The sequence below is a fragment of the Vitis riparia genome, chromosome 10 (assembly GCF_004353265.1).
Source record: "Vitis riparia cultivar Riparia Gloire de Montpellier isolate 1030 chromosome 10, EGFV_Vit.rip_1.0, whole genome shotgun sequence".
Lineage (NCBI taxonomy): Eukaryota > Viridiplantae > Streptophyta > Magnoliopsida > Vitales > Vitaceae > Vitis > Vitis riparia.
The window spans coordinates 18598429-18623729 of record NC_048440.1 but is presented as its reverse complement, the minus strand read 5'-3'; the positions used below and the strand labels follow the sequence as shown (position 1 = coordinate 18623729).

Genomic DNA, 25301 nt, shown 5'->3' with positions numbered 1-25301 from the left:
CAATGGCTTTATTTTTTTCTTTTTCTTTTTCTTTTTTGGTGGTTGAGACTTGAGAGGGACCCTTGAGATTACTAATCATGTCGTTTCTCCCGCCACGTGAAACACGCTCGGAGAAAATTGAACCTTCGGTGGTCCCTTTTTGTGGCAATTCGGGTCAGGACCCCTTTTTTAATGCGTAGCCCTTAATCTGTTATTTAATTCGAATCAGTTTTAAAGGTTTAGCCACATGGACGCAGCCAAATCAAGTGACCAGAGAGCTGGCCCATTTAGCTGCCATTGAAGCTGAATGAGCCTGGTCGAAATTTAATTGATAAATCGCAAACTTTAAATTTAAATTTCAGACAGGACAGCGGGTGCGCCAAACAGGGAAAAGAGCCGGAGCCCTTCTGCTTCTGTGTTTGTCCTTTTCCTCCATCCTTCTCAAACACATCTCTCCGTTCCACAATCATTGCTCATATTCCAAGTCTTGCAAACATCCGTTCAACATCCTTTTTCCCTTTAAAAATTTCAAACAGATTCCACAGTTTCGTCCACAACACACAGACCAAACAAAACTACACGCCACACCTTCCTCACACCACTCACACTCTATCTGGTATTAAACTTTATCAATCCTTGCAACATTATTGCAATTTGGGAATTGGGTTTTTCCCCATTATGGGAAACAAAGACTTGGTACTACTGGTTTTGATTGCTGTCTGTGTTTTTGAAGGTTGTTATTGCAAAACGGTGACATATGACCACAGAGCATTGGTTATTGATGGAAAAAGGCGGGTTCTTCAGTCGGGTTCTATTCATTATCCTCGAAGCATGCCTGAAGTGAGTTCAATTTCATGTTCTTTTTGTGCTATTCACTGTAATGCTGTACAATGCTGTACTGGGTGATAGTTTGGATTGTGGTTATTGTGGAACAATTTCAGGTGTGGCCTGAGATTATTAGGAAGTCCAAGGAAGGAGGATTGGACGTGATCGAGACTTATGTTTTCTGGAACAATCACGAGCCGGTGAGGGGTGAGGTATTAAAAGAAGCCACTCTATCTTTGGATATAGAATTTATTGTTAGAAAGTTCTCTTAATTATTTTTATAATAATTATATACTCTTTATAGTTATTCATAATGCAGAATAATTCTCAAATGATGCACTTCATATTCTATGTTGAAGGGTGCACATCTGGACATGGGAGTATCGAATTTTTAATTGGGGAGAAGAATATGTATATATATGTATGTATGTATATGTATATGTATGTATATGTGTATATTCATATATGTGTGTATATATATATATATGTATGTATGTATGTATGTATGTGTGTGTGTACGCATATGTATATGTGTATGTAGTGTGTGTTTGTTGGGTGATTGCATTATTGACTATATATGTGTATAGGTGATTGCATTGTTGACTATGAATGTTATTGCATGTTAGCTAGTTTGGTAACTATTATTATTATTTTTGCTGTTGTTGATTTTTATTTATTTATTTATTTTTTATTTTGAAGTACTACTTCGAGGGCAGGTTTGACCTGGTGAGGTTTGTGAAGACGGTGCAAGAAGCTGGCCTTCTGGTGCATTTGAGAATTGGCCCATATGCATGCGCTGAATGGAACTATGGGTTTGTTTCCTTGTCATTTTCTCTTATTCCTGTGAAGCATATTTCACTTGTTTATCTCTTTCATGGTTTTGTAATTTTCCCTCTGGAATAGAATTTTACTTCTTATATTATCTGAAAATCTGAAATTCTATCTCCTCTTTTTTTTCTTCTTTTAAATACTATATAATCGACAGTAAGTGGTTGACCATTATACTGTGGACAACTCAACGCTTTAGTAATAAATTCTAAGTGGTAATCTATAGTCTATACCATGGCAACTGACAGAAGATATCATGGAGACTATGTCCATGTAGAATTTGCTTTAAAGTTGCAGAGTTTTGACAAAAAATTATCTCCAATTTAGCACAAATCTTAAACTCTTAATCATTTTCTTTAATCTCAAACAACAGGGGATTCCCTGTTTGGTTACACTTCATTCCTGGAATCCAGTTTCGAACGACAAATGACCTTTTCAAGGTGCATTTTTATCTTGATGCTGGTTAGGATTTTTTTAAGTCTATTTTTTCTTTCCTTCACCTGTTTATTATTATTATTACTCTTATTTTTTTAAAGTAATTAATGTGCAGTTCTGTAGATTTTCTTTTATCATTTCCCATTTGATATTATATTATTGTTGGTGCAGAATGAAATGAAGCGTTTCCTTGCAAAAATTGTTAGCTTAATGAAGGATGCAAATCTCTTTGCATCACAAGGAGGGCCAATCATTCTTGCGCAGGTGATCATTTCTTATCTTATTGGCATGCTTTGATATGGAAACCGAATTTGCCAATTTTGAGATACGGGTTCCTTTTTTGTTTCTTTGGAAGGGTTAATTAATGCTGACTTACTGTTTGTCCATGTTTAATGGTTTGTCTTTTCCTGTAACTAGTAAATGGAACATTATGAGACAATGGCCACTTGAAGAGGCACACAATAGGAGATGGTTAAAATAATAAGGAACATGAGAACAAATTTCAGGGATTGCAGCACTCTGTTTAAATTGTGTTCTTGGATTCTTTTCAAGATTCACAATTGGATGATTCCTGAAAGCAAACTAATAAAGCCCTATAGAGCTTTAGGCGAAAGATAAGTGTAGTTGATTAGTTATGGGCAGTAACTTCTAGTGTTTAAGGTTTGCATATCTTGATGTTTTTCTTGCCATTACATAGTTAAAGAAAATCTCATGTAGGGGTATCCTTCATGCTTTTCAATCAACTATATTTTACTTGCTGTTTTGAACTTCACAATGTATGAGATCTTGCCCACAATTCTGCTTAGCAGTCTGGATTAAATAATTTATTATTAAAAAAAAAAAGTGACTAACAAATGTTCTAGGTTAATATTTGATTTTTTTTGGTTCACATTTTCAAATACCAGGCTAAAAATATACAACTTCTAGTTTTTGTTGTACAATGGTGAATCTTGTCTTCAACATGGTTTAATTTCAACTTGCATTGGTTTTTCCAGTTTTGAAATCAAGTTGGATGGCTTTAATCATTTAGGGCATTCTTTGTTTTGAATTATTGATCTTTTGAGAATTTTGGGTTTGTGGCATGTCTAGATGGAAGTTTCTATAAAAATTTCTCTTAATGGAAAAGTGTGGATAAAATTAATAACTTTATTGATTTATGGATGGAATGAGTGTACAATTTCTAAAAATTCTTATAATTCCTTTTTTGAAGAGATGCCAACCAAGGGCTTGAAGAAGCTTGATCTTGAATATAAAAGCTTGGTAAAGATTTGATGTCGCATGTTTGAGTTTGACTTAGCCTTGATTTGAGTCATGGCTTGAGTTGGGTTTTGGTTTGACTTGAGTCTTGACGCGAATTAGGCCTTTACTTGAACAACATCAAACAAGACATGGAAGCCTTTTTTGAAGGCTTAAAGAAGCTTTGAAGATTCAAAGACGCTTTGAAGATTCAAAGACGCTTTGAAGATTCAAAGACACTTTGAAGCCTCTTTGGAAGACATGAAGAAGCTTCAAATCTCCTTTCTATAAGCACCTCTCCAACTTCTGTCTGATGAATTGTCCTTGAGAGCTTGGGTCTTCCCTATTTATAGAAAAATTTGCAAGAATAAGTTTGGATAGCTTTCTAATTTTTAAAATATTATTTCTTATTTAAATAATATTTAAGAAAATTTGGAAGATCATATTTGACTAGTCTTCAATAATTTCCAAATGATTCATCAATTGAAATTGAGAATTACCTAATTCACTATTTTTATTTATTCTGACAATTAAATTTTAATTGCTATAATCAATATTTTATATATTTAAATAGAAGACAAGTCTGCATGTGTGGAGCTTATGTGGCACATGACATTATTTTCTTTGTAAAAAAATCTATAGCATGTAACAACTTTTAATTGATCAGAATTCAAATTAATTACAGATGTTTTATAATTTGATTGGTTTATAATTAACTTAATTTGAGTATATGGGAAATTATAGAAAGTCATACTTTGCCCTTCTACGGAAAGTTTCATTCCTACTAACCGAAGTTTGTAAATGTTGTCTTGTCCTATTGTTTGCTCCTCCACTTTTTGTTCCGGCTCACATATTAGCAATAGTACACACATTCATATCTATGCTATTATACAAATGGAATGTTTTTATTGGTGCAAACTCACATATATTTACTATGTATTTAACAGGAGTGATGTAGTAAATAACCAAAACCAAGATAGTGGATGCATTGCTTACAACAAAGTCTTGTCCTCTTCACCATAACTCTTTCTCTGTCTCTCTCTTTAAACCCTATAATTTGTAAGCTTACATATACATTATATGTCAACCTTCTTGCATAACGTTAAGGAAATCATTGCTCGGACATTCAACATCAAGGTCATATAATTTTTTTTTATGAGACTGATTTTCTTCCTGATCTATTTCATTTGTTGTATGATAGGTAGAGAATGAATATGGAAATGTTGAATGGGCCTATGGAGTTGGTGGAGAGTTATATGTCAAATGGGCTGCAGAAACTGCTGTTAGTCTTAATACTTCTGTTCCTTGGGTGATGTGCCAACAGGAAGATGCACCTGATCCAATTGTAAATCTTTTTATCACATCACTGAATCATTTTTGTTCTCTATATTTGAACATGAATGTTTATAGCATATTTCTGATACCAATTTGTGGTCACGGTTAAGTGTCTTTTAGATGAATTTCACATTGAATCTTAATTTGGTAATGTGAAATGAGGTAGGCTTTTGATTGGGCAAGTCTGAACCTGACCCAACCCAGCCCATTCCCCAGTACTAGAAGATACCTTCAAATGAAAACTTATTTTCCTGTTTGATAAAATTCTAACATTTTTGCTTGAGCATGGAAGATCACAAGCTATCTATTTTCCCAACCTTAGACACTTGTTTTCTAGTACTCATACTCACAAACAGTTTATCATTACTTAACAAGAGAGAATAGAACTCTTTTTTTATCTCAAGTCATAAAGCATCAAGATGTGCCATCTCTTACACTTTGGCTTTTGAGTTTTGATTTGAGAGGTTCTATTTTTCTTCTCTAATCAAGAGTTAAATGTTGGTAATGCAGATAAACACATGCAATGGGTTTTACTGTGATCAGTTCACCCCAAATTCTCCTTCCAAACCGAAGATGTGGACAGAGAACTACAGTGGATGGTAAGTATGTCTTTTGATTGTCCTAATTGTGTAATTCTGCAGAAAAAATTGGGGGTTGAATTTTCAGATCTTCAAAGAAATATGAAGTGTAACATTTCATTTGATGTTACAGGTTCCTTGCATTTGGCAATGCAATTCCTTACCGCCCTGTTGAGGACCTTGCTTTTTCTGTTGCAAGATTTTTTGAAACAGGTGGCACTTTTCAAAACTATTATATGGTGAGTCATAAAGAGTTTTGTTTTCTTTATTCTAACTTAATTTGATCAACATGAATGTGCAACATCATCACTATGATTTTGTGCTGATATCTCCTTACAGTATTTTGGTGGTACCAACTTTGAACGAACAGCTGGGGGTCCTTTGGTTGCAACTAGCTATGATTATGATGCCCCATTAGATGAATATGGTAAATTCCTAACATTTTATAATCATGCACTCTAGTCTTAGTCACTCATATTCGATTAGAATTCTATGCACCAAGAATATAATTTTATAATTTCAGTAGATTCTTCTTCAACCAGCATCTCATATCCAAGGAATCATTTCAATTCCTGAGATCTTTAATCTTAAATTGCAGAGATAATAATTAGTTGTAGATAGGGCCTTGCTCTGCTATACTGAAGATCATCTGCCTGCAAATGTTGTTACTACGCAGAAAATTGTTTGTAGTGCTACAATGTGCCACTTGATGTTTCAATTGTGTATAAGTAGTTTCAGTTTAGCAAAAAATAGGAATGCTTCATAACTGTTTCAAAACCAAATGGAAATGATGATTTTAGATTTCTTTTTTGGGCAAATGTGGAGAAACATTAAAAAATTGTCCAGATGAAGAGATGAGCCCAGAAAATGAAATAATGCAAATTGGAATTTTACACTCACTCTCTCATGTAGGATAAAATTTGAAAATGGATAGATATGCTTGTATGTATTTACTGGTCCTATCAGATGTGGATGTGCTTCTATGTAAATATTTAAGAGATGATTATGTCCTAAAACCATGTTTTAAGTTATAAAATGTGTGATACCATTAGCAAAGCAAAAAATAAAATTCTTGTGTTATGACCCCATGAAATGCATCACCCACATGCACAGGCGTATATTTCCATATATACTGGCTCAATTCTGAGCAATGAAATGTTTCGAAACTATAGCAGATGAACCTTGCAATAAAGTAGTTCAGCAGTCAGAAGATTAGGATAAACTGGCTCAATTATTTGGGGCTTTGAATAATTGAGTCATATGCCATCAATTGAGCCATTGGGAGTATTGTCACGTCCACCAACCTAGTACACTGCTGAGTCAGCTAGATATAGCAATGTTGTATTTGCTACTTGATTTCCCTCTATGCTGCCTTATCAAAAGGTATAATTAATTAATTCATGGAAAAAGTCCAAGCCCTGGGCCAATGAGATGCGAAGTTTAATTGATGAACAGCTTCACCTTCAAGATTGCCTTCCAAATTACCAGTATCATCTTCATTTATGAGATATATTTTCGTGCAGGTTTCATTAGGCAGCCAAAATGGGGCCACCTACGTGACTTACACAAGGCAATAAAACAGTGTGAAGAATTCTTGATCAGCTCAGATCCAACTTACCTGAAACTTGGCAAAAATTTAGAGGTATACCTTCCTTGCAGTGCCTTGTCAATCTTCTAGTGAAGCATCTACTAGATCTAGTTATGATTAATGATGAACAAGATCAGTAATTTTTCTTCCTGCTCTAAATCTAAGATGTTGATTGGATTTCTGAGCTAAGATACATTTTACTAATGGAAAAAAGCAGTTTTTACACGATGAATGGGAAATATGTAGCAAGAAATTAAGTTATTCTGAGATCTTGAGCTTTGTTAACTTTAAAACACAAGAAGAAATTCTTCTAATATACACCTTTTCCCCAAAATTTCTCCCAATTCAGATCCCGATGATATTGTTCCTTTCTTTACCTTTCATTGTTATGGGGAAATTCTAATCGCTTCTTGAGACCAATGATTTGATTTTGTTGGCAGTCCACATTATTCCAGTCATCTATAAATGTGTGTACTTGTGCTGAATGGCTAGTTGGGAAAGGCTACTGAATGCATGAAGTGCTATTTCGCCTCAATAACATTCCTATGTTTCCTTGGGCATCTGATTTTGATTAGTTTATCATTTCTTGTTCCTAGTTTCCTAATACCATATGGTTGGGCTAAAACCATGGATTACCAATATCACAGAATTAAGTTATTAGCATTCAGTGCAGAGGTTTTTTGTTATTCATGGTTATCCTAAGGGACATTAAATTTCTGATTTTGTTCAAGTTTGAAATAGAATCTTGTAGCTAAGCCTTCTCAGTGTATTAAGTGCCACAATGACATTTGTGTATTTCTTTGTGCATCTGACTTTGATTGGTTTACGTTTCTTTCTGCCTAGCCAACAATAATTTCACTTTCGTATGGCTATATGCCAATATTTTAGTGCATTTCCTTTTTGAGCTACAGGATGGGAACATTTTTTTTTCAAAATCATCTGTAATGACCCCATTTTATTTTAATTTTTTGTTATTTTTTTTAACTAATAAAACTTATAGTATGACTTCAAAATCTATTATTGGCCAATCTTGCTCCTAGTTTAGTGTTTGTTTTGACATATTCACATTTTTTCATCAGGCACACATCTATTATAGAACGTCCAATGAGTGTGCAGCCTTTCTTGCTAATTTTGACAGCAGTTTGGATGCAAATGTCACATTTAATGGAAATTCTTACTTCCTTCCAGCTTGGTCTGTGAGCATTCTTCCAGATTGTAAGAATGTCATCTTTAACACTGCAAAGGTACAACACTGACTACATTTTGATATACATATAAGTGATTTTGTGGCACAATGGCCATTCAGTTCATTTTATGAATTTGATTTCCCTGTGTGACTTGTGCTGGTAATAATATTTTTATCTGCCTATCAAATTTTTCCTTGTGGTGACTTTAAATTATAGTATAACTAGGGAATAAATTCTTATATACAAAATTTTATAAAGCACTGTTCTCTTCTAAATTTCCTGTAAAAGTTTATCTTCTTATTGTATGTAGAAGATCTCAGTTCATTGTCTCTACTGACTGAATTTGTCGATTATGTAAACCAGCCCTAATTAGTTCTGTATTCTGATTACTAGTTATGGTCAAAATAAGTTGACTCTGGATCAGAAAACAGAATGGAGAAACTGCATTATCCTGGTCTGAAAGCATCTAATCTTATTGTGAACTGGATGCATACTAGGAGGGAATTATGACTGCCAACAAACTGTTTATTTTAATTCAATTATTTATTATTTCATTCCATAATCCTTTTTAGTAAGTGCTAAATTACAGAGTGGGGCCAAAAGATATTTTTCTGTACATTCTGAATGAAATTAAAAGGGTATTCATAAGCCTATAACAATAGATGAAATGAAATAAATAAAAAAATATTCCCAAAATGTCTTCTACAGTCTTTCCTTCAATCTTTTCAATGATCTTTCCTATAATTTCTCCTATAACCTTGACACTTCCCCTTAAGTGGGAGAGTGCATATTAAAAATTCCCAGCTTTTCAGAAATAGAGTTAAGGGGTTTAGTGAATGTGTCCACCAGTTGACTCTTTGATGATACAAATAGAGTAATGATTTCCTTTGATTCCACCTTTGAGTGAATGGAGTAACAATCTACCTCGATGTGTTTTGTCCTTTCATGAAAAACAGAATTGTTAGTAATATAAATGGCTGCTTGATTGTCACAATAGAGAGGAATTGAATCTAATACTGATATACCAATTTCTTGCAAAAAGGCTTTCAACCAAGTCAACTCACATACTTTATTTTCCATTGCCCTATGATCTACCTCTGCACTAGAATGAGCCACAATGGATTGTTTCTTGCTTCTCCAAGTTATGAGATTACCTCTAAGAACAATGCAATAATCAGTTATTGATTTTCTATCATGGGGAGATTCTGCCCAAAGTCATTGTATGCTGCAATGCGAAGATGTTTTGAGGATTGATAGAGAAGACCACGATTAGGAGTTCCCTGGAGATATTTCAAAATTTGTCTGGCTGCTTTCAAGTGAGAAACCCATGGAGTGGTCATAAATTACTTGACTATGCTGATTGCACAAGAGATATCTGGCCAAATAATGGTTAAATAAATCAACTTTCTTACTACTCACCTATACAATCTATGATCATCCACTAATTCACCATCACTCAACTTTCAATTTATTTCCATATGCATAGTAATAGGTTTTGCACCAAGATAACTTTCATCTCTTGAGAATGTATATCTGTTGAGACTGGTAAATGCCTTTTTTTGCTCTTGTAACTTTACCACCCAGAAAATAGCAAAGCTTACTGAGATCTTTAGTGTGAAAACTGGTACTAAGGTCTAAGGTGATGAATCAAAGTCTTAATCCCCTTCTGGTCACTCCCAGTAATAATAATATTATCTAATTATACAATGAGGATTGCAATGCTATTTGAAAAACATTGAATGATCAACTTGATTTCTGGTCATGTCATGTGATACCATTTCTTTGCTGAACTTTTCAAACCATGCACAAAGAGATTGTTTGAGTCCATAAATAGACTTCTTGAGTTGGCAAACATACTCCCTATTGGGCTCAAACCTTGATGGCTGAACCATAAACATTGTTTCATTCAAATTGCCATGAAGCAAGACATTTTTATATCGAGTTGGTGAAGAGGACATTTTAGATTTACTGCCATAGATTTAATAAGTCGTACAAAATTCAGTTTGGTCGCAACAGAAAAGGTCTTAGTATAGTCAAGGTCATATGTCTGAGTGAATCCTGTGGTCACTAATGAGCCTTCAATCTATCAACTGTACCATCAGTGTTATGCTTTATAGTAAAGACTCTAAGACAACCAACAACTAGAGCATCTTAGGCTTTTAGGAACAAGATCCCAGGTAGGATTGCACTCTAAAGCATGTATTTGCTCTTCCATGCTCCCCTCCAACTGAGATGAGAAAGAGCTTCATGGTAAGACCTAGAAAGAGTAATAGAGGAAAGAGATGGAGAGAAGGCTTTGTAGGAGGGGGACAAGTGATTATAAGAAACAAAATTAGAAATAGGATGTTAAAAAAAAAGTACAACTGCATGCACATTTGTGGATAACAATAAGGAGATCAAAAGCAGGATTTGAAGACATTAGGGGATTGGCAGAGGTGATAAAGAGCACTTTATTGCGTCTAGAGGAGGATGTTGCTGTTATTTGCGACCACAAAACTTCTTATGAAAAAGAATATTGAGAACTGGTGTAAAACGATCTGGTTTTGGAATAAGAAGCTTAGACAATTCGCTTCTTACCTTAGAATAGCAAGGTACATCCTCAAAGAAGGTTAGATAAGCATGAACAAAGTGTTTTTGCAAAGTAGAACTTCAGCATCGATATCTTTTTTTTTTTAAATTCAAGAATAATCAAGAAACGTGCATTTGTTGGGTTGAGGGTTAAATTTATCACGATTTAGGCTTAGATTGTGTAACACTCCCAAAAACTTTTGTGGGAAGGGGGAAAGGTTCTTAGTCATGAAATAACATATGAAAAGGGAACTTATCATTCAGAACTTGAGAAGGCATTCTATTTAGTGGAAAAGCTGTTGTAAGAACAACATCTCCACACAAGAATTTTAGCATATTCATTTGAAGCATTAAGGTGTGAGCAATGATAAGAATAGGACCATTCTTTCTTGCAGCAATTTCATTTTGTTAAGATGTATCAACACATGATGTTTGGGGAATAATACCCTTTGACTTCAAGAAGTGCTGAAAGTGAGAATGTTTATATTCAAGGGCATTGTTAGTTCTAAGAATTTTTAATTTATTGTTGAATTGATTGGTATATTTAGCATACAAAGATTGAACAAAATTAATTACTTGAGTTCTATCCATGAGAACATGCAACCATTTCAATGAAGTCATATGAAAAAAATAAACTATAAATGAAATGAAATAAAATAATGACAACCAAACAAGCTAATAGATTGAGCTTGACCCCAAATATTAGAGCGGACTAACTAAATAAGATGCAAACATTGCTTCTTTGAGCAAAGTTTAAAAGTAGCTCTGTGATGTTTACTGATCTCACAAATCTCACTATTAAAGTAAACGAAGGTAAAGTAGGGAATTAATCGATGGAGATAGGCAGAGGAAGACTGAGACAATAGTGTCACTGGTATGGAGAACTGAGGACTTGTGCGGTAGTTGGAAATAGTAGAATGCATCCTTTTTAAATCCCCTACCAAATGTCCTCTTTATGTTTAGATCCTGAAAGATACAATGTAAAGGATAAAATCTAACTAAAAAGTTTAAGTGAGAAATCAGTTTACGAAGGTATAATAAGTTGAAAGTGAAGTTAGGGATATATAAAACAGACGAAAGTGTAAAAGCAAATATATTATTTCTTCCAATCCCATGAATAGGAGATTTAGAACTGTTCACAATAGTTACAAAGGATGGAGATGGAGGATAAGAAAGATTGGAAAGAAGTAAGAAATTACTTGTCATATGATTAGATGCACCATACTTGATAATCCAAGGAGCAGTGGTTGAGGAATGTAGACAAGTATTACTTGAATTATGTATAGTGGCAATGAAGATAGATGGAAGAGTAGAATGCTTGACAAGAGAATCATATTCTTATTTTAAAAGTGTAACCTGCTCCTCAACAGTAGTGGCAGGTATTTCCCTCTTAATGGTATTCTGATTAGTCCATGTAGGTATACCATGAAGCTTCTAATGGAAGTCAACAATATGGTTGTTTTGACCATAATGAGTATATCGTTTGGTGCAATGGCCTTCTCAGCCATTGTGGGTTGTGTGACCTCTACTCCACCATGACCTCCACATGTAGGAATGGGGTGACTAACAGAAGCAGCAAGGGCTGATGTATCAGATTTTTCAAGGTTAGGTGGATTTGGGATTGCTCACTGAACACGAGCAAATGCTTCTCTAGCAGTGGATGCTTTATGATTGGAAAGAATATATGAGAGTACATGTTCAAGCTCCAGTCAAAGACCAATCTCTAAATCTGAAATCAACAGAATGGACATTTAACTCTTCTTCCATGCCCTTTAATTTTGAGTAATATTGTTGAACTGATCTATTGCCTTATTGGCAAGAGAAGAGATTTTGATCGAGTTCATAAATACTAGATACACTTTTGGCATAAGAATATATCTCAAATGTATTCCAAATATCACTAGCAAACTCGAGATAGGAGACACTATTATATACCTCCAATTCCATACTATTCTGAAGCCAAGCCATGACTTTGTGCATTTGCTTCTTCCCAAGTATCAACTAACTTTGCATCAGTAGTTTTTGGTGACTGAATATTAGAAATTTTACTACCTGCCTTCACCAAAACCTCCACTGCTTGAGACCATGGAAGATACTTAGCCCATTTGATTTGATTCTAGTCATAAAGCCATAAAAAGGTGAGTTTTTGGTTGGCACATTCTCACCCATGATGTATGAAAAAGAAATCGAGTTCCCAGATTTGAGTGGTACTTTGAAAAAGAAAAGGGTGCAGGGTAAGAATACTTTGAAATGAAAGTGGACAGTCAGGTATCAAGGAGATATAATAGCTTTAGGACAACCATGCTCCAATACCATGTTGAAAAGAAAAAATTCATCTCTTTTTTTTTAACATATTCTGAATGAAGTTATATTTATAGGCCTACAATAGTAAAATAAAAAGAGATAAATGAAATTTTTTTCCAAAATTTCTCCTACAATCTTTCCTTGAATCTCTCCAATAATCTTTCCTATAATTTTCCTTTGATCTCTCCCATAATCTCATTTGTGTTTCTTATGCACTCTACTCTTCCACAAGGGGATTGGAGCCGAAATTGTTCTCTTATCACAATTGTTATGATATATATGATCAGTGTGCATGCAAACATCTTTGAGCAATGAATCCCATTTGAGTGATTCACTGATCTGGTATATTATGCCATGTATGAACCCCTCTTTCCATATAGGAGAGTAAAAGAAAAAGAAAGGATTCCTACATTCTCCTCCTTGCTTCCCTACTTAAGAATCCAATGGTCACCCCTTGGATGTTGTTGTGACGCTTTAGTTATGAAAGTTGTCAGGGTCCAGGTTTATAGATGGATTCAGTAAGTGAAGTCCCTCAAACTCAATCAATATTTGAGTGCTAAAGAAGTATACTTTCGATCATGTATCTTGAAAAGTGAGCGAGTGAGTTGAGGTTAGAGATATTGATGGCACATTATGGTTTTGACCTAAGTATGTCCTATAATTTCTGAACTGGCTCTGTCCTCTACCTTATACCTATGGAATGGAATTTAATTCATTTAGTGACTAAATAACCATTCATGTCTTACCAGATTTAGAAATTATTGAGATGGTGTTTAGATGCACTTCTTTTTTCTTGTTTTTAAAAATAAAAATTCCTATATAAAATGTAGGAACTGTTACACAAGAAGCATGGACATATATTCTTCAAAACACTTTTCAAATTTTTAAAAATAAATGCAATGAAATTTTTTTACTTCCCCAAATTTTAAAAGTTATGAGAAGTATTTTTTAAGAACATAAAATAAGTCTTCACTTTTTGTTTCAAAGTTCCTATATCTTTTGGTGAACCTCTGTTTTTTAAAACAAAAAACAGAAAGTGTATTCAAACAACAACTTAATTTACTACTTCATTAAAGTTACTTGAATTATTTCTTTTCAATTTGTTGTCACTCTAAATGTATATCTCTATCAGTTAGTTTTTTATGTTACTAACTTACTATAAAGGGTGTGCAAATATGCATGTGTAGTACATAAATTTTTGGGCTGTTGTTCTATTGAAATTTATTCCTTGCACCTTTGGTCATGATTGAAGGTTGTTTCACAAAGAAACCTTCATGGAGTTTCATTTTCTGGGACAACCAGTGTGAATGAGTTCTCACTAGCTTCATCAGCATGGAGTTGGTATAAAGAAGAAGTGGGTGTTTCGAGTAACCACTCATTCATAAAACCCGGTTTATTAGAGCAGATAAACACAACAAAAGATAACAGTGATTATCTATGGTACACAACAAGGTGATTAAATTAATATAAGTTCTTTTAGGTGTTCTATTGACCATTAGCAGATCTTATTTTTTTTTTTCTTTTCTCTTCATTATTTTGAATGTGCTTCATCATGTTGGCAGCATTAATGTGAAAGAGAGCATTGTGCCTGGTCAAGAGAAAGAAGCTTTTTTGCATATCGGAAGCCTGGGACATGCTGCACTTGTTTTTGTAAACAAAAGGCTTGTAGGTGTGTTCCCTAACAATTACAAAAGGAGGTTTTCCTCCTTTAGTCTCTCCCTTTTTGGCATTCCTAGCAGGGCTACTTTTCACTGATAAACCATGTTATCAGCTTTCTTAGAGTTTTTAGGAGGTTCTAATTTTAGACCTGAGCTTTTGAACTTGATTTTATCTCAAACAGCGGCATCCTTGCATCTCAGTTCATACTAATTAGCTTGGGGGTTCTGTGGTAGGTCCCTGCAAAAAAAAGGGCATATAAATTTCTTTGTTTAAGTCAGTGTAGGCAAGAATTATATCATAAATATTTTAATTGGTTGTCGTAATAATCATGGCTGCTATCCTATGAAACCCTTTTTGTTTAATTAATTCATAAGAAACCTCTTTTTCACTGTGCTTTTGTCTATCTGTGTTTTTACAAATACTAACGTGTGTCTTGTGGGACTTATTACAGGATTTGGATTTGGTAATCATGAGGATGCAAGCTTCAATCTCAGTGAGAAAATTAGTCTTAACCAAGGAGATAATACACTAGATATTTTGAGTATGATGATTGGTTTACAGGTAAGCAAATTCTTTTACTTCACATGGTATCTTAATTCATAATACACACAGGTAGACAATATTCCTTTGCTTCATAATGGTATTTATATAGATAAGAAATATTCACGATACAACATAGTTGGGTGTTATCCAAAGCACTTTGGCAAAAACAGGTCTTGTGGTTTGTCAACTTCCTCTTAGTGAACTCTCATCCTAATAACATTAGGAATTGTGTTTTCTTTCTAAGCCACTGAGTGCATATTTAAGTTGTTACTTGCTTGCTGCACATGATCTGGTTCAATGGTTAGGAACTGGGATGTTACTATGCATCATGACATACAGTTTGTAGGGAGTGTGTCGTAGTGCATGCACCCTAGAGCAAGAGTGCCACTTATCTTTTTTTGGCAAGAACAAAATTGATGGGTATGAACCATGAAAGGGCATGGAGGAGGGTTGTGAAAGAGCATATGAGCTCTTTCTCCCTGAGCTGTAGGGATTGGAGCATTCCTTGAGACTGCTGAAAAAGACAAAAGGAATCCTGGATTTCAACAGATGCTCTGATCTAATATCAGAGATGGAGGTTATGATTGAAAATTTGTAAATTCACACTCTTGGCTTTAAGAACAGCAACCTGATGGCTATAAACATCAACACAAGCTTTGTAACTATGACTAGTTACCTGCACGGTTGATGATAAATGATTCCCTTGTGGTGCAGTATTAACATTACATTAGAAAGTGATATTAAGAAAAAGGAAACATGTTGATATTAAATAAGCATATATACTGAAACAGTTTTATTATATGATCTAAGATACAATACCATTTTTTTTATTAATTTTTTTTCTTTATTTCTGATAATTTTTAATTATAAAATGGAAAAGAACCTGGAATCTCCCCATTCCCATCCTGACGTCTTGTCACCTATGCCAGGCACAGAGGCGAGATTTATCTCATGCCATTTAAAAAGAAAAGGAAACCACTCCCTTCTTTTTTTGGCATAAATGTTAGCTGAAATTTTCCAGCTTCTTTTCTTTATAAACATTCAAGTAAGATCTTATTTTTTATGGCTAATCTGAAAATTTTCTTGTCTGAAAAACAATGAATGTAAATATGCTGTACTTGTTTAAACTGCATTACCAGAACATTTAGAAACAATATTTCAATATGTTGTCAAGAAATTCATCAAGGACTCTTGTTTACTTCAATGATGAGGTTACTGAACCTTTCCCTGTGTTTTATGTATACTCTCCAGAACTATGGGCCATGGTTCGATATTGCAGGAGCAGGAATTTATTCTGTCATTCTTGCTGACTTAAAAAAAACTAGCAAGGATGATCTTTCTTCTGGACAGTGGACTTATCAGGTTCTGATCTTATACTTCAATCAAATAATCTTGCTATCAGATATATTACATAAATCCAAACAGTAAAGCTAAATCACATCTTTCTTCATTATGGCAAAGTTGATCCAGATTTACTTGGCTGTTTAAATTCCTTAATATAATTACCTTAATTGATAATGTTTTTTTTGTATTAAATGACTGATTATGTGGAAGCAGTGAGATTTCTCTTTGTTCAAGCAAAAGAATAATGGATATTGCTCTTTTATGATGAAAGGTTAACTAATCTGGAGATGGTTCTTGATCTCATAGTGATCCGTTGGTTGCCTAAAAGTTGAACCGTTACTAGAATACAGGCAGATTCGATCACACCCATTATGGCTTGTTGCAGTTTTTGATGTTACATAACTAAATTCTGATAATGCAGAAACAAATGGGAAAGTAGCATTTTTCTGAAGAAAAAAGGAGTAGAAGTACTGGTAGTATGGTACTTGCATTGGTAAATGAGAGGATCAAAGATGTATTACTAAGAAAATAGGTTAGTAATGAGGCAAAAAATAGTTCTCATTGTTGATAAGAAGATTAAATTCATGCTGTTGTAAAGATGCTGTCTTGAAAATTAACTCCACATATAGCTCTTAAAGGTAGCTTATGATGAGTTTCTGAGCTGGCATAAATGAATTTCCCCAATCCAGCGTTGGTTGGACCAATCTCTCTTTAAGTAAAACACCAGTTTCATTTTTCCTCATTAGATAGGTCATGGGTTCAATCCTCATAAACTAAGTTTGAGAACAGGCTGTAGTTTCCCTAATTTGCCTTTTATTGCTTGTGGGCCTTCCCAAAGACAAGTGTGCCAGGCAGACAGATATTGGCCAATAAAATAGTGGGATTATATCTTATCTTTGCCAAGTTCAGCATTAGCATATTTCCATTTTTGTATCTTGAACTACCGGTATGCATTACTTCTTGACATGTTACCCTATTTTTCAGGTGGGAGTTGAAGGGGAGTACATTGGACTTGATAAAATAAGTCTTGCAAATAGTTCACTATGGATTCAGGGAAATCGTTTACCGGTTAATCGGAGTTTGATATGGTACAAGGTAAGTGGATGTAGGTAATTCATTCTTCGGAAACTTGAATCAGAATCCAATAAAAGCATTTAGTTTCTTATTGGCTGCATGTTCCATCAAGTTAAATTATTTATTCTGTGTACAATAAAATTTTGTCCTAAAGGATTACAAATCTTTTCTGTGGCTCACTCAGCTTACACCTAGCACAGATGAGCTGTAACACCAGAATGCACCCTTGTCTCTGTTACACATGCCAGTTCAAATTGAAGGGGCTAAAACCCTGAAAATTCCACTTTCATGTTACCTTGAAATATATGGTTGGATCTACCAGATTTTTTTTCCTTTTTCTCTTTTCAGAAGATGGAGTGTTTTTGACATCTAGATGTTGAAAATTTGGTGCAAGTATATGCTTGAAATATTTAATGGAATTTAGTTGACATAATTTTTGTGATAGATGACTATATGAAGTGTAAATGATAGTTAAGAATGAGATTGTTGACCCTTGTACCTTTCTCCTTGTTTGTTTTATGTAATTTTCTTTTATTGTCAAAGCATAAGGTTATTGAATCCTGATTTTATGGTCTTCAATTTTGTCTCTTTATTAGGCATTAATATATCCATCAAAACCAAACTATATTCTTGAGTTATAAAATTTGAAGTGGATGTGGAAGCACCTAATCTCATTTTTGACATGTTCTTGTACCCTTCAACTTTCTCCTAATCTGAGTGAACTAATAGTGAACTATATAGATAAACTAATGGCAAAATGGGGCTAAAGTCAATTGATTTCCTTGCAGCCTAGCAGTTAGCCCACTCCGGTAAACCCTTGAGGTAGCAAGAACTGCTCCAATCCAGAAGTCTTATCTAGAATCAGGACCTATCATTGCATTGAAATAAATATGCCCCCACACATGCACATATCTGAAGCATTATTTGTCAGCTTCATTCTTGCTTGTAGGCTTCAAGTTGAAATATCCTACTCTAACCAATTGCTTTTAATAAGAACAGAAGCAATCAAGACAGCTTTTGTGTACCCTTTCCTGCTATAATATTGCTTGTGTTGGTATATCATAGAAAACTAGAGTGCAGACTGCAAGCTCCCTGGAATTTCATGTTTGGGTTGAAAAGTTGATAAGTAACAAGGATTAACATCACAAAGTTGTGCAATTGAATGTTAGATCAATGATCATAGTCGATAAGTCATAATACTTAACAATGCCTCTACTCGGAGAGTAAGACTAGAAAATTGAATATTGCATTTTATCAAGTGAAAAAAAAAATGCAGTTCTTACTGTACTATTCAAAGTAGACTCATGCTTATTTTCAAATTGATAACTTCTCTTGGGGAAGTAGGTTCAGTAAATTTATGAACTGCATAATAGAACAAAGTTGGTCTTGGTATGTAAGTTTCAACTTTGCATGTTTAACATCTCCCTTCATTTTCCTGAGGTAGGACTGATTTTATACTTTCATTCCATCTGTTATATGGTAAAGTGCATGAGGCTAATCTTATGAAGCACGAGACCACGATCAATATGCTTTGTAGACCAGGGCTTCTTGATTCCTTTGGTTCATTGGGGAGTGGTTGCTTTAACCAACCATGTGGGTTTGATGTTCTTGTCCTCAGGCTACATTCCTTGCTCCTGAAGGGAAGGGTCCCTTATCTTTAGATCTTGCTAGCATGGGAAAGGGTCAAGCATGGGTAAATGGACAGAGCATAGGGCGGTATTGGCCTGCCTATCTGGCACCATCAACTGGTTGCACCACAAACTGCGATTACAGAGGAGCCTATGATGCATCTAAATGCTTGAGGAACTGTGGTCAACCTGCACAAACCTTGTAAGAGTGATATGTGTTGTTAGTCTCCCCAATGATGCATAACGTATTAATCTTCATTACTTCTGTAAGGTTATATTACTGATTTAAAAAAAAAAAAAAACGTGGTTAAAATTTTTTGTTTCCTATACCATTTAATAATATACATCAAGTCAATGACATTCACTCCATTTTGGTTCCTGACTTGAGATTACAGATTCCTTTTTGAAATGATGAAAGTTCACTGATTTATTTCTCTAATTCCTAAACTCAGCCTTACTTTTGCCAAGTCAAAATAGACTCACTTCAAAAGCTATGAGCTACAAGATGGAATTTATTCATTTCTTCGTGGTATATAAGTACGTTTTGTGTTTTCCAATTTGTTTCATTATTTGAAATGAGCACAATAAGCAAAAACCATTATGACAACTTAGTTAATCAGTTATCTTCTTACTTCTAATTTGTTACCATAATTATTAATGTCTTTTTTTTTTTTTTCCCATTTACATATTTTCCAACTAAACATGAAGAGATGAATCATGTCTAGGTATCATATCCCCCGCACTTGGGTACATTCTGGCAAGAATTTACTGGTTCTTCATGAAGAACTTGGTGGGGACCCTTCAAAGATTTCTTTGTTGACACGAACTGGCCAAGAGGTGTGTGCACACGTGTCAGAAGCTGATCCTCCACCTGCAGATTCTTGGCAACCAAACTTGGAGTTCATGTCTCAAAGCTCTCAAGTTCGATTGACCTGTGAACAAGGATGGCATATTAGTATGATTAATTTTGCAAGCTTTGGAACTCCAAGAGGGCATTGTGGCACATTCAATCCAGGGAATTGTCATGCCAATGTATTGTCAGTTGTTCAACAGGTAAGAAAGACCTTTCTTGCTCATATTCAATTTGAAACTAGCAACTTACATTCTGGTCTTTCCTGCATTTGCATAAAAATTATTATATGAAATTTTTATACTTTACTCAAGAAGATCCTCGACTTTATCTCTCATGAGTCAAGGGTTTTGAAGGCAGTATGGCCTTCCACGCTTCCCGTCATAACCTACCAATAAAGCATGTAACAACCAATCAGGAGCATGATGAGTAGAGAACCATACCTGTTTGTCCTACAATTTAATCATCGCCTTCTTTTATTAGTATAGTTTTCATTTCCAGTTTCTTGTTTCTTGGGTATCAAGATTCACATGGCTTAATTTTCCTCAACATCCTAGGAGCCAGAATTAATTTCTTTATTTTCTCTAAGTGTTTTATGGGAGTACAATTGGGCACATTCCCTCTTCTTATTTTTTTCACTCTGTTCATAGTATGATTTCCAAGGGATTCCTAACTGTTTGGATGGAACTACAGGCCTGCATTGGGCAGGAGGGATGTGCAATCCCTGTCTCAACAGCTAGGCTTGGAGACCCTTGCCCTGGAGTGCTAAAAAGCTTGGCAATTGAAGCTCTTTGCAGTTACTGAAATTCCTATCCTTGCTTGCTCAAATGGAGGAAACGAGTGTTGTGGTTTTGTTTAGAATGTTGTATTAGTAAATAAAGAATTTTCTCATGCAGTTCTACTTCTACCTCTACCTTGCCATTTTGTATATTTATTCAAACTTCAAATGAGCAATATATGCCTTTTTTAAAAAAAGAAAAGAAATCAAGTCATTTAATAGAAACCTCTTCATGGACAAATTCAGCGAAGAGCCCCTCCATTCATCCACCCATGCTGGTTTCAAATTGATAGGCGTTCTGCATTTGATGTTCTGGATCTTCAAAATTTCATGCTCAAAGTATAATCAACTCGAGCAGCACACATTCAATCTATGCAGGATTTTCATTCACCTTCAATTCCAGTGCCAGGGTAGAGGGGAAGACTCGAATAAAAGAAAATACTAGGTGACTGCATACAAGGCTGAACTTTGGTGGAAGGGTAATCCTGTCCTGACCTTTAGGGGCGCGCTGGTTCTGCCATTATCATGTCCATACTTGAAAATTATTCTCTTCATGCGACTTCTTTCTTAGTTGGTATTGTGATTAAGATGGAAGATACTATGCTGAAACCTGAACCTGCAATCATTTGTATCCCATGCTCAACAGAGATCCAAGGGAGGCTTTATTATTTACTTCCCAGCTCAATCCTTTACATTTAAATATGAAAACTAGGACGACCAAGACGAACCATTCTGAAGACTTACTGATTGAATAAACACACCAGAATCAGAGAGCCAAGAGACGCTATCTCTGAATTTCTCATCTTTAGATTCCAGTAGTCTAAATGCGTGGACGAGAAGGCTGGTTTTTATTCTCCAATGACAGATCTACATAAGAAACTAAGCATTGACCATCTACACCTGCCCTTTGAGGCATAAGATCATTCATAACCATAACATCATGGAATGAGCAGTATCTTCCCAAAATGCTTGCCGCTTTCCATGAGCAAGTGAGCCTCTGCTGCATCCGTCAATGGAAAATACTTGTACACCACAGTCTTAACCTTTCCGGCCATGATTGCAGGCCAAACATTCTTCTCCACCTCACTCACAATTACAGCTTTGTTTTCCAGACTTCTGTTTCGCAAACCAGCCGCTGCAGAAACAATTGCCATTTAGTACAAACATATCCAGTGTATTTACAAATTCTTTAACACAATCTAATAACCACTGTTACTGACACATGGAGTTTTGTGCATAAATTTACTAGTTTGGGTAGTGATAACATGGCTGACAGAAGCAAGGTGCATGATCCAAAAACAATAGAGAAAGTATGATATAAAAGCAACTTGTCAAGAGATCTATCAAAAAGAAAGACAGACTCCATTAAAGGCTGTGTCAAGAGAGAACAAACATCTAGAAAATATTTTGGGATGACACAAGGAAAACAAATGTTGTAACTAGAAAAACTTTGCTATTTCAGAGGAAAATATTAAATTCCCGAGTGTTTCCAATTATGGCAAATGTAAAAGATATTTTCCCCAGAATTTCCATATACCTGACCAGATTGAGAAACAGGATTTCCAAGAAGTAAGACAATCCAGAAAAAAAAGGATCTATGGTAATATGGTTTTTCCTTCACTTGCCAGAATCCACTTCTGGACTTAACTTGGATGAGATTAATCAAGTTGATTCAACTCCAAAACCACAGAAAAATCTTCTATAGAGAAAGTGGTACCTTGCACTGTAAGGCGCCTTGCAAGTAAACCTGAAAGATTTACTTCTGCAACTGTTCCACCCTGAAAACCAATAATAAAAAGCCTTCCATCAGCATTTAAACTATCGACGTTTCGCTGAAAGTAGGCCCCTCCGATAGTATCCAGTATAACATCAACACCTGTCATTAAACATTTTTGGGGTTAGATTTTCACAATCAGAATAAAATGGAAGATGATTATTTATCTTTTCAAACATTCCATGATAGTGGATTTGGTGCAAAAAAAGCAATTCCATCCTCAATTGAGATTATAGTTAAGATGCCATTGAACATACCTTTCCCACTTGTTTCCTCCTTCACCCGTGCAACAAAGTCTTCAGTCTTGTAATTGATGCACACATCTGCTCCAAGATCCTTGCAAACAGCTAATTTTTCCTCGTTTCCTGGCGGAAAAAATGGTTGAAAACATGTGAAGACAAGGAATTAGTGCCATGAGATAAGGATTCCACATGAGATGAGGTAGAATAGTGATGGCAAACCTGCTGTAACAAATACCCTTGCTCCTATGTATTTCGCTATTTGAATAGCAAAGATACCGATTCCACTTGAACCCCCATGAACCTGAAATATTATCAATCCTCTTTCACAATTCAACCATGCATAAAAAATCCCTCTGGATAAAGGGAAAAAAACAAAAAAAATTACCATTTGGATTGTCCATCAATCGCCCATTTGTTGATAGGATCAACCAAAAGTAACTCTTTGTGGTACTCATCTTACTTCAACATAAAATTTCTTCTTTTGGGGGTAATTAATATCAGCCATCCAACATAATTTTCCAGAGAAGGGTTGAGAAATTGCCATGACAAACCATGCAATAAAAAACAACATGGTCTTGGATGCAATGAAATCGTGGAACAGGATGTATTTAAAGAAGAATATGATGATGTAATGTCGTAATTAGAACCATGACTCTTCACACACATTAAACACCAACAGGGTAAATTTGGGTGCATTGGACGTTTTTAAACCATTAGAATATGCACAACCCCATTAAGCTAAGTTATGTACTGGTAAATGTATCATGCACCAGAAAATAAAAAAGACTGAAAATTCACCAGGAATGTTTCTCCTGCAGACAGTTGGCTCATCATAAAAACACTTGACCAAACAGTACATGCAACCTCAGGAATACCAGCAGCATCCTTCAGAGAAACACCAGATGGAACAGGAAGAACTAGCCCAGCTGGAGCAGCCACTTTTTCAGCATACCCTCCACCAGAAAGAAGAGCACACACCTGTATACCACTAACTGTCATACAGATTCACCATGTATATTATGAACTTGTACACAGGAGGAAGCAAAATCACTAGCATTAAAATCAGTGCTTTCTCTCCTAATCACTAACAGATAGGAATGTTGTGGAGTGTTGCCATGATTCACAAAACATGACAAAGGAGATGGCCAATCGATCCATTGCAATATAAAGCCTGTCAGTTTAGCAGAAGGGAAAATGGTTTTTTCATAAAAGCATTGAAAAAATGAAGACCATGAACATGTCCATTTCAGAACCTTGTAAATTGATAAAGTGCTTGCATTTTTTAAAGCACACAAAACAATATTTTAACCATATTCAATCCAATAAAAAAAATATATATATATATATTTTAACCATATTCAAGAAATAATTCATTTTCAGGAAGCATTTTTGGAAACAAGTTCCGCAAGTAGGCTACCAAACATGTTTTCTGCATACATTTCTGTTTTGGAAAACAAAACACGGTTCTTATTTCTGCTACCAAACCGGCCCACAATATCTTGAAAAAGTTTCAGTAAGCAAACTGGCAATGACCCCATAACCATACACTGACCAATTTTCGTACAATCATAAACTTGAGAAACCAATAAGCTCAATAATTTAATCTATATTAATACGCAAAATTAATCATAAATTTCCCACAAAGATTCTCAACAAATACTCCTAGTACACAAAAATGAACAAAAATTATAGCTGAGAAAATACAGGAACAGAAACGAAATCAAAATATTAGTAATTGAAATACCTGATCGCCAACCTTCCATCGGACGACGGCCTTTCCAACAGCTTCGATGATTCCAGAACATTCGAGACCGGGGTAGGGACTGCCGCCTTTGGGGGGAGGGTGTAAGCCCTTCCTCTGAAGCGTATCTGCTTGATTAATGGCAGCGGCCTCCGCTCTAATTAGAACTTCATCATCTCCAATTTCTGGGTTTTCGACTTCTTGCACCTGGAGAACTTGGGGATCGCCGGGAGTGGTGATCACTACGGCTTTCATGGCTGCAGGCCGGACTGTTGAAGCTACTTTTGGGATGTATCAATCATAGTAAGACTATATAATATTTATAATCAAGCCTTGTGTTTTTTATTATTATTATCATCATCTCTACAGCTAGGCATGGAGTGATGGAGACCCTTTTGCCCTGGAGTGCTGAAAAGCTTGGCAATTGAAGCCCATTGCAGTTACTGAAATTCCTATCCTTGCTTGCTCGAATGGAGGACAGGAGCTTTGTGGTTTTGTTTAGAATGTTGTGTTAGTAAATAAGCTACTTTCTCATGCAGTTCCACTTCTACCTTTTACCATTTTGTATGTTCATTAAGCCATTTAATGGAAACTTCTTCATGGACAAATTCAGCAACTAGCCACTCCATTCATCCACTCATGTTGATCTCAGATTGACAGATATTCTGCATTTGATGTTCTGGATCTTCAAATTTTCATGCTCAAAGTATAATCCACTGAACCACCTTCCATCTATGCAAGTTTTACATTTTTTTCATTCGCCTTGAATCCCATGTCAGGGTGAAGGAAAACGAATTTTAAAAAA

The 25301-nt window shown here is 35.1% G+C and overlaps 2 protein-coding genes across 5 annotated transcripts; one reads left to right on the top strand and one right to left on the bottom strand.

Moving 5' to 3' along the window:
- The first annotated feature begins 622 nt into the window (after positions 1-622).
- LOC117923843 (beta-galactosidase 8-like) lies at positions 623-21273 on the top strand. Of its 4 annotated transcripts, none has more exons than XM_034842330.1 (19): positions 623-819; positions 921-1016; positions 1504-1616; positions 2006-2072; positions 2239-2331; positions 4505-4648; positions 5149-5237; positions 5350-5455; positions 5556-5643; positions 6740-6858; positions 7884-8048; positions 14116-14315; positions 14426-14532; positions 14974-15083; positions 16317-16427; positions 17394-17504; positions 19102-19313; positions 19837-20164; positions 20986-21273. In XM_034842330.1, the coding sequence occupies exons 1-19, from the start codon at positions 658-660 to the stop codon at positions 21082-21084; spliced, it is 2520 nt and encodes an 839-aa protein (XP_034698221.1). In that variant the 5' UTR covers positions 623-657; the 3' UTR covers positions 21085-21273. The 4 variants fall into 4 exon arrangements, with proteins under 4 accessions (XP_034698221.1, XP_034698220.1, XP_034698222.1 ...); XM_034842329.1 differs by lacking the exon at positions 20986-21273 and adding an exon at positions 20655-20868; XM_034842331.1 differs by lacking the exons at positions 19837-20164; positions 20986-21273 and adding an exon at positions 19564-19641.
- Positions 21274-21386: 113 nt separating this feature from the next.
- Positions 21387-25097, bottom strand: LOC117923845 (quinone oxidoreductase PIG3-like). The gene is made up of 6 exons (XM_034842335.1): positions 24500-25097; positions 23554-23733; positions 22975-23056; positions 22771-22878; positions 22457-22615; positions 21387-21874 (listed from the first exon to the last, which is right to left on the bottom strand). Exons 1-6 carry the CDS (start codon positions 24749-24751, stop codon positions 21678-21680), a joined length of 978 nt encoding a protein of 325 aa, XP_034698226.1. The 5' UTR covers positions 24752-25097; the 3' UTR covers positions 21387-21677.
- Positions 25098-25301: the final 204 nt, after the last annotated feature.